The following is a 15,019-nucleotide window of genomic DNA, read 5'->3' as shown; positions in this document are numbered from 1 at the left end:
ACCAACGTATCTGATTTATCGAATCTGGTGACGGAGTCCACTGGTGTTGGTGATTGATGAGACGAACCGGGACAGAACATCCCAAAGAGGTTCGGAACACTAAATAAAATTCGCTTTTCGAGTGCAGATGAGGTTTTGTTCTCGGGTTCCGAATTGTCACCATCACCTCACACAAACTGCCTTGATTGACTTTTACTTAAATAATTGAAATTCAATTTTGAGAATACCTTTACTACCGTTTTTATAAAGTTGATTGTGTGGGTGAAATCTGGCATGTTAAACCTCGAACAGCAAAGGAAAGTCTAAATAGTTCCCTGGAAACATTACACGTATGTCTTATAAACTGGAAACATTAAATTTCAACCCAGGTTTAGTTTGATATATTCGAGTATTTTTGCTCTCTGAATGTTGGAAGGAACAATCCTTATACAAGGTATCTTGCAAGAGATAACTTAGGTTTCAGTTTTTTGTCATCCCTTCCCCTGAGAACTATATGTATGTATAAGCCGCTTTACGGCGCGCTCGGGCGCTCTGCGACGCCTACCCCTGAGAACTATTACTGTCCAATATTTGTGTGCATAGTTATTTTTATTGCTAGTGATTACTTTAAGACTACACCTATTAAGAGGAAAGGTCAGACCCTCTTCTTTTCTCCCTTTCCTGCGTACATATGTTTGAAAGGAACTCTTACACAACACCTTATCGTTTTATCATTTTCATCATTGAGTGAAAAAGTGTTTACACGAGCATCGGCAAATTATCAGATCCTTCTTTCATTGCTAAGGTCGAGTTACATGTGAACCGCGAGATGTCATCGACAATTTGAAACTTCTCTTAGTTTTGGCAAAAGTTAAATTTGCAATCCCCAGATATTTCATTTTGCTCAATTCTTACGACGTCATTCCTGTTGAAGGCTCTTATAATAGGCCTCGCAGTTTTTTGTGCTTATTTGAAATATTAATAAATTATTGTCATAATCAATCAAGTAGTGTTTCAATATAATCCGATTTGCCATTTAACCTGACAACTATAATTATGGCGGTCCATCTTTATGAAACAAGGATGTGGGAAACTGTTCGAGATGCTGCACTTACAATCATCAGAGCCATAGGCAATGCAATATGGTATGTCTACCGACGATTGATGTAGTTCTTCTAATGACTCCATATATGAAGCGACTTGTTTTGTTCATCGTGAGCATATCTTCAGTAGTGCAATCTGGTCTTGTACCCCAAAAATTCATTCATGGGTCCATCAAGAAGGCTTTCGTCGTTCCAGATGCTTACACTCAGGCTCCTGACTACGGTATCGAGGTTCACAGCTTACTTATTAAAACTTTTGTTTATTTATATCAGCAGTATTTTAATGTTGCGAGGGATAAAAATAGCATTCAATGCGTCGTGCAGATTTAGAATTTAATGTATTTTGGAATCTATGGTCTTAGTCAAATTTCACAGCGAAAAATTTGTTTTCACCAGCAAATTACTGGGAAGTTATACGACTATCGTCCTCTTCTGTTCCCCAGTTTCACTGTTGCAGTCAACTGGTACATTGTCAACACTATGTAATCGTCTGCATATCAAGAGTAACGATAGTTGTAAGAGCTGACTTGAAATATTTTATTATAATGACCTCACTAAAACTTCAAAATACCATGAATAATTTGTCAAAGAATCTAAGTCAGGACGCGATTCTCAATTTATAATCAATTTCTTTTTCGTCTGACGAATGCGTCTCTTTTATTTTCTTTCTTAGATATGGTTTGGTAATCACCAAGTGGAGTATGGAAATCACTTATGGATTGAAAATCTCAAGGAAAAACCCACGCACATAAACTGGGTTCATAATAAAAAAGATAGATTCACCTTAATAATGTCAGGTAATGATTTTACTATAATTTCTCAAATAATTCACCACTTTTAACTTACATTAAAAATGGCTGCGAAAAAAATGCCGAAAGAAACGTGGCAGCCATCTTCATTTCGCCCAACTGACCGCTATTCAATATCAGCCTCTCTCCTGAACTTTGATGCCAAAAAATGCTGATCCTGCTGTTCCATTGTGTACTGAGGCTGATATCATCAAGGTTGCGTCTGGATATTCACAGGGAAAATATGACCTCTCAGGCCAGACATGAATTTAAATATTTGGTTTCATCAATTACTTTATATTGGGGTTCCTGTAAATACCTACGGTCACGACAATTCGATACATCTATGGTTTTTAAAAGAGCCACGTAAGCCATCAGAATATATTCACTATCAAATATGGCGGAAAAAAACTAGAGTCCCCTTATACTGAGAGGCAAGACAATGTGAATCCATTTCTGATTGGTTCCCGTATTTTAGGCCTCCACAGTATCACAGACAGGAGAAAAGATTACATTTTCACCGATTGAACAAATTATAATGTAGAATGGACCGGGGAAAAACGGGTTCGACAAGGAACAAACGGAATGAGAGAAGGAACGGAGAAAGGAATTTGAGAATGAGCAGATCAAAGATTACGAAAAACTGCCAATTTGTGTAATCTTTATTCCCGTTTGTGACTCCTTGTGGGGGAGTTGTCTTGACTCTTAGTATGAAGGGACTCTGGAAAAAACTATATAAATCGGGATTTGAGTTCTCGACGAAACGCTCCCTCCAATGTCCCCAACATTGATTCTCAAACAGTTTGGTTCAACCACTGTGCCAAATAAAGTATGCAATATGAAATTATAATGCGACAATTCTGATTCCGAAAATGGAAAATTCACGTTTCAAATAACATTTTCTCATGACTACTTTTATTGAGAAGCGAACTTCAAACCATCATTTTACTCCCATTTCGTTTAACATTTCATGGAATTTTGTTGTCAATATAATTTTAAAATACAACTGTCTAAGTAGTATGGCACTAAATCTCAGTTCGACGTATTTATGCTAAAAAGAACCAGATACATAGACAGTATGCTCGTTAGTTGAAGGCCGTAAAAATTAATTGGAATTATAAAGCGCGAGGGACGTCAGCAGCGACGAAGACTCCAAGGACACTCGAGACTCGTCAACTCATGACCCCTGTCCATAACACTCTTGTCACGTGCCCACGGCTCATGAGTAAGCATATGATTTGATGTCAAATCCCACTTTTTCATTTTCTTAAAAGGAATCGCGCCATCTTTTAAATTGTCTCTTATGCAGCTTTTACCAGCACACCCCATCTTTTCACACACGTTTCTTGTTCCTTTTAATATTAACACGTACAATTTTGAATCTTTCGGCACTAAGTTCCCTCATTCTGTCCGTGGCCAGTCATAAAATTTCCTCTGCCTCGTTATCGTAAAAATGAAGTCAAGAGCCCAGTCAATACTAAAATTGTTGGTAAAATTTGAGTAGTGTGTAATGATTTTCAGGGTTAGATGCTCCGTCGAGTGACGATCCTCATGACCGTGAAGCGCTGTACTGGATGGTTGGAAACATTTTAGAAACGAATATCGAGGATGGCGAACATTGGGCACCATATGTTCAGCCTTGGCCTCTCCAAGGAGCTGGTAAGCGTAAAAGTCAGAGTTTCATCCATCAATTGTTGAAAAAGGCGATGTACAATGTACATTTTCAAAAAATTAGTTCCTCGCGAAACAACATCGCAGGAAAATTTATGACCTGCGATATGAAAGCAACTTTACTTGAGCGATTGTTGTTTTCTGTACTTTCAAACTGGCTTTGGAAGTACGAAAAAATTACTCCTTATGATTCTCGCGAAAAAGTAGAGTTGCCATGATGAAGCAGGACCGGTTGCTTTGACAAGAAATTACTCCCGACGGAAAGTCAAAATCAAAAACAGAGATGTAGACTTTGATATGTTTCGACCACCCTCTCTCGAAATCAAAATAATACATCGGTGATAGGCTGAAAAGAAAAACTGGAGAAAGTAAAAATGGTATATGTCTAAAATTCAACAACAATCAGTTCTACGAACCTACGCATGTATTTTTACGAATTTTATGTATTCTTTTGCAGGACCACATCGCGTGATTTTCACAATATACAAGCAGTATAGAGGTAGAAAAATTAATTTCAAGGAGAAAAAGTTAGGACACAGGTATGAAAAATCATGAATATCAAGCTTCAAAAATGCTTAATTCAATTCATTTCTACAGGACCTGCCAATTATTGAAAATGATAAATCATTACGCATAATACTTTTAGTTGAAAATAATCACACAAATCGATTGATTATTTACGTTGTCGTCTCAGCATACTTAAATTTTGTTCAGCAGGGCCGGATTAAGGGGATGGCCACATGGGCCGCGTCCCATGGCGGCAAATTTTGCATTTTTTTAGAAGGTCCTATTTTTTTTAGGTATAAAAAAAATAGGATTCAGAAAAAAAATTTCAAATGAGAAAAGCGTCTTTCGATGACACAAGAGACAGCACCTTTAATTAGTTGAGTTAAGAGAGAAACCAAACACGCAATTTGGCATGGAGCAGCGCGGCGGCGCAGAGAGCAACGATGATGAGGGCTTGAGATGACAAGGAGAAGCCCTCAGCAAGGCGCACGGTGAATCGAGTCAATGAGAGAGGTCGGAAAAATTTGGAAACTTTAAACGCTCATAACTCCGTTCATACAAAAATCTGCTGTTCTGCAAGTGGTTCCATTGGTTTTCTCGTAAAATTTTCTTCCAGTATCACCTCTTGAACTTTAAAATGTGACGAGATAAACATCAACATTTGCAGTTTTTGTCAAAAATTTCACGTCCGACCTCTCTGATTGGTATGCTGACAGTACGTCTACAGAAAAAAGGGCTACAAAAAAAGGGCTATCTTTTTTAGTCTACAGTCAAAACGTCTACATTAAAATGCGTACTTAAATTATGTCTACAGTCAAATATGTCTACGCTATTAAAATGTCTGCGGTTTGTTTGTCCACTTAGAAAATGTCAAAATATTTATGTTGGCCACTAAAAATATATAAAATATATTTATAAAATTAAAAATTGAATAAAATATTTATAAAATATACATGTTGATATTTATATGGTGAATTATTCGCGAAGTGTGACTCACATTTTTTACGCATCAGCTTCTGCAGCATCCAAGCTCTTTGGGGATACACTTTCAAATGAGATTCTTATCAGACGACATAAATACGTACTTTGACGTTTTTGGAGTAGGCAATCAAACCGAAGACATGTTAATACCGCAGACATATTTTACTATAGACACTATTTTAATAGGCATTTTCATGTAGACATTTTGACTGTAGACCAAAGAAGGTAGCCCTTTTTTTGTAGCCCTTTTTCTTCTAAACCTACTGTCCGTAAACCCTCTGATTGACTTAATCCACTGTGCGGCGTTCGGCGTGCAACACATATTAGCACCTACAAGACTGCGTGAATACTTCACGCATTGCGTCAAACACAGTGCGTTCAGCCAGCGACACGGCGCGGTGGTAGGCTCGAAACGCATAGCGCCTACAAGACCGTAAGAATACTTCACGCATTGCGGCAAACACAGTGCGGTCAGCGCAGTGCGGCGAGAGATCCTTTTCAGCTTAAATCGAATTTTAATGGGCAATTTACTCACTAAATTATACCTTATTGATTTACTGAATTCCCACCAGTAATAAATAACGCTTATTTGTTTAACTCAAAGTTCCATTCAAATCCGATACTTATACTTTTTTTTTCTTACAGAATTATCGGTGACGAACGAAAAAACTTCTCTACCCGAAAATTTGGCGAAAGGTACTCTTTAGGTGCACCGTGGGCCGCCAATTTTTTCGACCTATTTGACAATTCAAGTTATCCTCCTTGGGCTAATATAAACAATTGAATTCAATGATTTTTATTTTCAACAAACATTTTCCTGTACATAATGATTGTGATGAAATTAGATTAAAAAAAGAAAAAAAAAAAAAATGATAACAGTTATCGACTAAAAGTTTTCTCAACAAAGCAGTACGAACTTTAGTAAAAGTGTATAATCGTAAATAGTAAATTTATGTTACACTAAGTATACATGCACGTATATATAGGTATATATATACTCGAATTACAAAAGGGAATTTTCAGATTAAGTAAATGACAGTCTTATGTGTTTTACACTTGAATATCCTTTCTTATGCTAATTTTTTCATAAATTGTAAATCTTCACCATAAATCGTTGCCTCTTTGGTGTCAAGGCGTTTCTCTATTTTCACCATGAGCCCTAGAAAGCATATAGAGTCGTACGGAGAGCAGGGCTCACGTGGAAATTGAGATACGCTCTTATGTCAGAAAGACGACGAGATATCTGTCACACTTTGAGCCCAAAAACTTTTAAATTCTTGTCTTTCCTTAGCATATAGCTCTTTATCTTTATTTTTTATCTTTATATTTATTCAAGATATTCGAGATGAATTGTTTCGATCTCAATAAGACAAGAAGAGAGCTCTAATGTATACGTATAACCGTTGTTAAAATGAATAATTTCAATAGCAACCTAGACATTTTTTAATAGCAAGGCGGTATCACATTGATCAAAATGTATAACTCCTAATAGAGATAATTTTTAGTGAGAGACCCGTGATAAACGCTGGTACACGAATTAATGTAAATAGGACGAACAGTTGACTTGCATATTAATGCTATGCTTGTCGTGCCATGATGGAATAGAAGTTACTCCTCGAAAATGATAATTTAAGAAAAAGTGCGTGTTTACGTTTTGTTGGACGAAAACAAATATAAAAAGCAAGATCTGACATGTGTCGTGGAAGGTGATACCTTAAAGTGAGGGCTGATGTTTTTGCGGGTGGAAGAATGCATGTTCTGGACATTTGTCAATATCTCACCATACTTTACGGGGTGCAAATTTTTAAGAGCAATGCCGAGGCATCCTTAACAACTGAAGGGAGTAGTCCCAGAGTATACCATGAGATTAAAAAGATTTGTAAGGAGCATGGCATAATTCATGACGTCATTGGTGGTGCTCCTGAGCACAAAATGAAGGTAAGTTCCATTTCTCAGTTGGAATTCTGGTTATAGCAGGGTACATTTTACTAGTTCTAAATAGTTATACTTATAAGTTTCTTCCGTAAGATGGTAGACGTCAGCCACTACGGATTAAAGAAGCCTACAATTTACGGATTAACCTTATTACCGCCATTAAGCAGAATGAAAAGGATGTGTTTGATATTTCGTGGAGGATAGGGAATATGACAAAATGTGGTATACAAATATGAAATAACTGATAATTCCGAGCATTTTACAAACATAATTTGCGAGAGTAAAGTAAAACTAACCATCCCTTCTTGTCACCATGATATCCGAAGCTTATTTTAAAGAATATCGTAGACCATGACGAAAGGCGGGCTGAACGGCATATACCACGATAGTTATTTATTTGTTATTTTTCAACCAATGCTCATGAATTTCAAAACTATAAATGTAGGTTAAAAGGACTGCCTTTGGTTCAACCAATTGGTTCACACAGTGGGACATCATTTCAAACATTCAAATGCGTTTTTCTCCAGACGCTTGACATTTGGCTCATGCCCTTCGGCTGGCATAATCCTAACATATGACGCTTGAATACTGAAAGAAAAAAGTTACTTCTAGACTGAATATGTTTCTAGAGTTACAATGTGTTCTTTAACAACTTATTAGTTTCATTATATATATGCTTTTCCAGGTAGCTTATAACAAGAACGATTATATAGACTTTGGTACATTTTTGACGGTAGATCAAATAAAAGAAAGGATGAGGCTATTCGTCGGTACGGTACCGACGGATAAATGGCTATTCGTCGGTACCGTACCGATGAATAAATGGCTATTCGTCGGTACCGTACCGATGAATAAATGGCTATTCGTCGGTACCGCATCGGTGACATTAATTAATAAAAATGTGTTGTCAAGCCTTGGTCCGAATGGACAAGCAAACGCCATCTACGGTGCTCTGTTGTAATTACACGGAGATACTAAGTGCTACAAATGTACAACTATTGTCAGTTCATGGTAGCTGCTCCACGGCTTGCGAATCTTCTGTATCTGTCGCTGCCCCAACTATAACAACGATCATAGTGCAGAGAGCTATTCCACCACTAGCGAATCTTCGGTTTCTGTTGCTGCTCCATCTGACGAAAATGTCAGTGCAGAGAGCTTCACGAAGCCAAAATTTAAGAGTAAAGTTATTTCACGAGGGCGACCTAAACTGCCAGCAAGACAAATTTGTTCCTTTAATCGCACCGTTGCCGACCGACAATCTGTGGAAAATCCCCCCGAAAAACGAAAACGAAAGAAAACACCTGCAAATGAAACTAAAGGCCCCACCACCCGAAAAAACAAGCGTTCTTGATGATTCTTTTGACAGAGTAGTACATTTCAGTATTATGATGATTCATTTGACAGTGAAGTACTTTTCAGTAGGTATTATGATTATTTATTTGACAGAGTAGTACATTTCAGTATTATGTGAGAGTATTAAATACATAAATTAAATTTGGAGAATATTTCTTTACAACTCGTGTAGGGTTTTTTTTCCATCTTTCACCCAATTTTTAGCTCTCAACTTCCACCAAAATATTATTAAGAAATCATATCTTTAATATAATTTACGTACTAAAATCAAAGTACGGTACCGACGAATAGCTATTTATTCATCGGTACGGTACCGACGAATAGCCATTTATCCGTCGGTACCGTACCGACGAATAGCCACTTCGTAAAAGAAAAGCCAACATTGATTGAGTGGCCATGTTCATCAAATTTGCTGTATACACTCATGCTAATAAGTAAGTCTTTTAGATACATGAGGAAAGATAGACTGAACACTGACTTTGACCAACTGTAATAAACTCAAAGATATCAGATATTGCACAGTATGGTTAATTGAAAAATTGAGTTCTTCAACGCGACTGAAACTTTCTCTTAGCACCTTGATTAAATGTGTCTAAAAGGGACAATGCGTTCACATTCCTGCCTCAGGGCCTTCGTCAACAGGCAAATGACGATGGCGTCTCTTCACGAGGGCAAAATGTTCACTACAGTGTGACTCGCGTTGAGCAAGGTCGAAAACTTTAATTTTGAGATTTCTATGAGAAATTCTCTCACAGTGTCCTTAAAATTAAAGCATGAGAGATGCAGTGCGTGTATTTACTCTGAGGGAGTAAAAATGCATTATAATCAAGTTATTTTCAGACCTAATACGGCAAACTAGAATTAGAGATATTTGCGAACTTAAATCGTTCGGATGTTGGTTTAAGATTTTTGGTCGGTTTTTTTTTGTCCTCGAATTTTTGTAGAACTCTCCTCTTGGCTCTGGCATTGACGAGAAATGTTGAATTTTTGTGAATTCTGTGGAATTTCCCGTAAATATTGATTATTTGGCGATTACTCATCAAACTATCAGATAAAGTTAACGTTTTAAGAGTTAACGTGCTACTGAGCAATAACGGTGTAACTCCTTCGAAGCAACGGGTACGTTATCTCCCAAACTTCAAATAGCAAGTTTACAATTAGTAAACTGTACTTACACCTCCTTGCATCATATGACAAATTTCGTTAATTTGATCTTTAAGGTCCAGACTATCCAACTCGAGAGAATCCGAAAGAAAAAGAATGGCAATACTGGCTGGTCACAAACATTCGTGGAGGGGATTTAAAGTTTTCGCAAACACTAACTGAATATTCTCCTCCAACAGAAATACATGGGAAAGGTGATTTTATTAACCTGTTTATTTTGTGCAAATTCAACTGCAGTGCAAGCTGTGAGTAATGAAGCTGCCAGTTGTTATTTCGAAAATCGTATGCTTGTCACGATTTCTTGGGGAAGTCATTTTTTCTCACTTCCTTCTCTGATGATCCAATTAAATCACCCGTTCCTGTGCAGAAGCTTTGGTATCCAAATTTTCTTTCTTGGACAGAGCAAAAGTGACAAAAATATACTGAGCGCAACTATTAGTGCTCCAAAGCCGCTCACATTGCCACCTCTTTTATTGAAGGCGAAATATAGAGAGAATGAGAAACTCTCACAATCAGTGGGAGAGTAACGTGTGTTGCTTGGCTCTCTACGGTTCTTCTTCTTTTTTTTTCTTTTTTTTATTATTTAGTCATAATTATTATTTAGGAGTAATTTAAAAACAAGCAGGAAGCTCCAACGCATTCGCGTCGGAGAGCGGCTCTGGCGACAGTAGTTGTAGTCAAGAATGAGGGCCTACACACATTTTGTCACTGATGTACAATCCGACAACTGTCGATTCATGTTTTGTAACTTAGCAGATTTACGTAGCCGGTGTATAAATGTGTATTGGCCCTTGATATGCAGAATGCATGGCACTATCACTTGTTGTATACTTTTAATTTTGAAGGCTCTTTGGAGGTCCGCATCCTAAAAAATCTCTCCCACAGTATTTTTTTTAACTTGTCGTTGTGATTGGGCGCCAATTTCTTTCAATTGAGTGATCATCTTCTTTTTTTGTCAAATAACTAGCTTGTGCAACAATAAGACTGAAACTGACTGTAACTGAAATTTTGTCTTTTTAGATATTTGGTTATTTTGTATTTATTAGATTGTATATTTTCACAGCCCTGTGATAAGAAACTTTGGAATGCATGGTTGATAAGTCGTTTAGCGAGGCTGCAAAAAATTTGCATTTTTATATCTGAAATTGTAGGTAATGGTTTTGAATATCGAATTGCGATATATTACACGGTTAAGATAGGGCTATATGTCTTGTCGTAAGCGGCGACATAGAGTCGATGTCATTTCAATAATCGCCCCGATGGCCACGGTAGTTGTGTGCCGTCTGCCCACGTAGCAAATGGGAGGCGAAAATGGAAGTCATCAGTGCATCGGTGAGTGTTGAACGTGAAAATTGCGCGGGCCGCGCAAATTTCGCGATCATCGATGTGTCGGGGCTGAGCATCCATCATTTTCTATCTTGTTTTGAAGCTATGTGAGTTGTGATAAAGTACATAATTTTTTTGTATTATATTACTGTATAAATAGTGTATTTGTACAGAACTCTGTACAAAATAGTTTCTTGTAAAAAGTGTGGACTACTGCCACGTCGTTTCTATACAAACTCCCAATACGCCGCAAGTACCACAAATGCCCATGTTAACCAAATCACCTCATCATCCATTTTTTAAGGACACAATTTTTAATTCAAATCAACTTACTTTATCAAAACTCCAATCGTTTATCCAATAACATATATCGAGTCATTTTAACAAAATCAAAGACGGCATAATATCATTTATCACACAGCCAAAAACCTAACCTAGAAACCACGATGTTTACAAACTCAAATTGGAGAACACTCATTGGTCCAATAATAAAAATTGATTTGCCGCCTTTTTTCTTTGCAAGCAAAACGTGTGAACATGTCTGAAAATGGGATCGGGCGTCAACACTCAACGATGCACTGATGACTTCCATTTTCGCCTCCCATTTGCTACGTGGGCAGACGGCATTAGACGTTTACGGTTTCCTTGGTAACCTTTGTTTGCTATCAGCTGATATCGAGTAATATGACTAGGAAGCTCCAACCCAGTGGTTGGAGCTTCCTTAACCGCGAAAACTTTAAAATTCAAATTTTCAAATTTTGAACGTAAAGTACATTTTTTCCATCACGAGATTAAAGCACAGACAAGTTTTGAATTATTGACTGTATCACCATGATTCCAAAAATACACTACACAACATAGCATTGGCTAACAATAAAACAATATGCAATAAAATAAAGTCATGACAAGGAACATAGCCGAAAATGGCGCCGATTCCCATTAACCAACGCGCGGTCTCTCCAATGTAACATGGTCCAATGATACTCCCCAGCTGGGACCGTCCGGAATAGCAGCTCTAGTGCAAGCACCAGAGCCGCTAAAATAACCACGCGAAATGTTCGTTAATAAGCACGTAGGGCGATTAAACCTCTTGTTTTGATGATCATGAGCTTCATCCAGTTTCTGTTGCACAGGATTTTTCTTTCAATCATTTTCTGAATCTTCAAAAAATTTTGCTCGCTTCTTTCAGAGCCTCATCGCATGATATTTTTCGCATTTCAACAGCGAACGACGCAGGAGGTCAATTTTACTGAGCCTTATTTGAAGAAAGAGTAAGTCCTTTTTTTCTTATTTACGTTGCTTTTTTATTCCAAATTTTTAATTAAATACCATGGTAAATCATCAAATCGATCCAATGTTGTTAATATTTGGGTTTTTAGAACTACACTTAATTTTATTATTTTAAAAATAAGTAATAATGTAAAATTTTGCACCCTTTTCTCCTTGATTCACATGAAGAAGAATTTTTTTTCACAAATGCATACGTAAAATATACATGGCGACGACTTAGTCCGCAATCACATATCTCGTTTGCGGTTCTGATGATCTATCTGCCTCTCTGTTATTTTTTTAAAGGAGAACAAATTGACATCATTCATCGACATTTTTGCAAAATTTTCTTCGCACAGAGAAGAAAATTCACGGCAGTTTTAAAGAATTACCGTTGAGTAGTTTTCCATTTCAAAAATAAGTATGACAGGAAGTCAACGACGACGTCGTAAACCGAGTTTTATGTGATTGCCGACTTACACCGTCGATGTTTTAGTCCACGGCCACTGCTGTCCCTCTATCAGATTCAGAAATGATTTCAAATGTATTTCAATTTCCATGCTATTGTGGTAGCTTTCGCAAGATCTGTTAATCGGAAAAAGGTGGGGGTTTTTGCATACTTTTCACAAGTTTCTATCACATCATTGTACCTGGTATTGTAATACGTAAGCCATACATGTGCACCGGTTTCGGTTTGCTTAATTGGGTTAATTTTGTAATGTGTATTAAAAAATTGTTAATGCACATTAAAAATAAAATTCACTATCGAGCTTTTATACGCGGTAGCATTTTCAGGAGAGGTTAGGCACGTTGTTATTTGTGTTGTATCTATTTCCATATTGCTACAATCGCATTTGAATGATGAAACCTTCAAAACACGTATCTTGTTTTCGGTGTTTAAAAGTCTACGCTCCTATTTTATTTTTTTTGAAGGAGAGCGAGTCAATATCACTCCTTAAAATGTTCGAACAATATTCTTCACACTGAGAAGAAAAATAACCGGGCTTTCTCAAGAAAAGACGTTTTGTAGTTTTCTACGTCGAAAATAAAATGTAACAGAAAGTCTGCAACATCGTAAACCGAGATACGTAAATTGAGAGCTTCATCATCGATTTGTGATCTACAATTTTTTATGAGCAGCAAATAGAGAGTTCTTAGGATGTCACCGGCTTCTTTCTCGTTCTATAGTAACAACCCTGGCCATCAAATATGACTATTACTGCAACACTGGGCGAGTTTTTCTGATATTAGAACCAGAATATGGAACCAAAGCAAGTGTGGGTCCAAGGGTGTGTTCGTGTGTGTTTCTTTTTAATAATTTCTCATTTTATTTCCAGAGCACCCTCCAAGGAACGGACGTATTTTGAAGCTCGAGAATTTGCTGACAAATATAACTTCCCTGAATTGATTGCAATGAATTTCTTTCTGATGAAACCTACGAATAGCACGTAGGGCATTAAAAGAAAGGTTGCCTTATTTTGTTGTCACCATCCCTTTTGTGTCCTTTGCTTTCACGGAGCGATTACAAAATCTCTAGTAAGAGGAAAAAGACCAACAAATACTGCGATACGACTCATTTTTATTTTATTAAAAACATGAAATAGGTAAGTAAAAAAAAAAACAGTAAACACAAATGAACATAGTTCTCTGCGTCTTTTTTTGGGTGCGTGTCCTGATTGGTGCTAAAATTCAAACATCAGACAATCCTTGCCTCAAATTTAAAAATTAATAATTGGAGATAATATAAGGTGATCGTCTACGGGGAAACCGAGCAAGTTTTAGAAGCAAAATTTTTAGCAAAGCGATTTATGTCGATTGTGGATATGTGGATGTATAGAAATGGATCATATTTGGAATGGAAAATTGTTTTTTCAGATGTTGACGGAAGACTCTCTTCTGTCTCGCATGGGATGGATATTGCAACGCTGCAGTTTTTTTTAAAAAAAACTGCAGCGTTGCAATATCAATGTAGGACTACAATGTAGCACTACAATGTAGTTTGGCAACTCTGTGTCCTACACGTGACAGATTAAAATATTTCGTAGCTTCATCTCGGAACCACGTTTTCTGAAATAGAAACTTCTAGCAGTCATAACTTCGGCGTGGTTTTGACATTTTATGCGTTTTTTGCCCTCAAATGATTATAGCAGAACACTACTCTTTGCTCCAGTATGCATCACATAGCCATGAGTTTTTGTCTCCTACAGGGTAAATTTTTCTTGAGACGGTCTCATGTAATCAAAAGAAATTGTGAGGTGACAATTTGACGTATTTACGCAAAAGAAGTTTATCCACGACGATGTAAAGAGATTTCTTTTGCGTAAAGGTGCTCATTTGAAAGACTACACACTTTTAAAAAAAAAAAAAAACACTCCAGGAGCTGCTGTTAAAAACTCCAAAGACTGATTATTCTTGAAAAAATGCCTATATTCTTAGTCTGAATAAATTTTTTTACCCTCCTCTTGCCTTTGTGTGATTCGCCGGTTCTCAAGAGTGAAACAGAAGAAAATAAAAGCGATGACTTCAGAGATGAGTCCCTGAAGTCATTACTTAATACATGCACTACATTTTGCAATAAGTAACTACCATTTTAGGTCATTTTAAAATTACTAGATGTGGCATTACTTTCTCTACGCAATAATTTATGTGTTTCTATGGCTGAGGCAGTTATTAGTAGTTACTCATTGCAAAATGCAGTCCAAAAAATATTCAGCTCAAAAAGAGAAAAAGTTCAATTGTAAAAATGTCATGCTCTTTAAACGAGAATTTGATGTTTTTTCCTTGCGTCAACATTGAAAAATAGTTGCCGATGATGTTCTCTGAACCTAAACAGTAATTTCTAATTTTGTCGTCTTTTGGTGATACAAGAGATAGCACCTTTAATTAGTCCAGTTAAGAGAGAAATGAAACACGCAATTTGGCCTGGAAAGGCGCAGCGCAGAG

At 37.0% G+C, this 15,019-nt stretch overlaps 2 protein-coding genes across 3 annotated transcripts; both read left to right on the top strand.

Moving 5' to 3' along the window:
• The first annotated feature begins 742 nt into the window (after positions 1-742).
• On the top strand, positions 743-5,899 carry LOC109042906 (protein D3). 2 transcript variants are annotated; one of them, XM_072297860.1, is made up of 5 exons: positions 743-1,305; positions 1,756-1,879; positions 3,392-3,529; positions 3,999-4,080; positions 5,675-5,899. In XM_072297860.1, exons 1-5 carry the CDS (start codon positions 1,246-1,248, stop codon positions 5,811-5,813), a joined length of 543 nt encoding a protein of 180 aa, XP_072153961.1. In that variant the 5' UTR covers positions 743-1,245; the 3' UTR covers positions 5,814-5,899. The 2 variants fall into 2 exon arrangements, with proteins under 2 accessions (XP_072153961.1, XP_018915428.2); XM_019059883.2 differs by having other exon boundaries at positions 744-1,313.
• Positions 5,900-6,540: 641 nt separating this feature from the next.
• Positions 6,541-13,718, top strand: LOC109042905 (protein D3). The gene is made up of 6 exons (XM_019059880.2): positions 6,541-6,967; positions 7,650-7,716; positions 8,692-8,751; positions 9,538-9,675; positions 11,997-12,078; positions 13,414-13,718. Exons 1-6 carry the CDS (start codon positions 6,779-6,781, stop codon positions 13,526-13,528), a joined length of 651 nt encoding a protein of 216 aa, XP_018915425.2. The 5' UTR covers positions 6,541-6,778; the 3' UTR covers positions 13,529-13,718.
• Positions 13,719-15,019: the final 1,301 nt, after the last annotated feature.

The sequence above is a fragment of the Bemisia tabaci genome, chromosome 3 (genome assembly GCF_918797505.1).
Source record: "Bemisia tabaci chromosome 3, PGI_BMITA_v3".
In the NCBI taxonomy this organism is placed as follows: domain Eukaryota; kingdom Metazoa; phylum Arthropoda; class Insecta; order Hemiptera; family Aleyrodidae; genus Bemisia; species Bemisia tabaci.
Note: the sequence above shows the minus strand (reverse complement) of the source record. Positions and strands in the feature narration are given on the sequence as shown.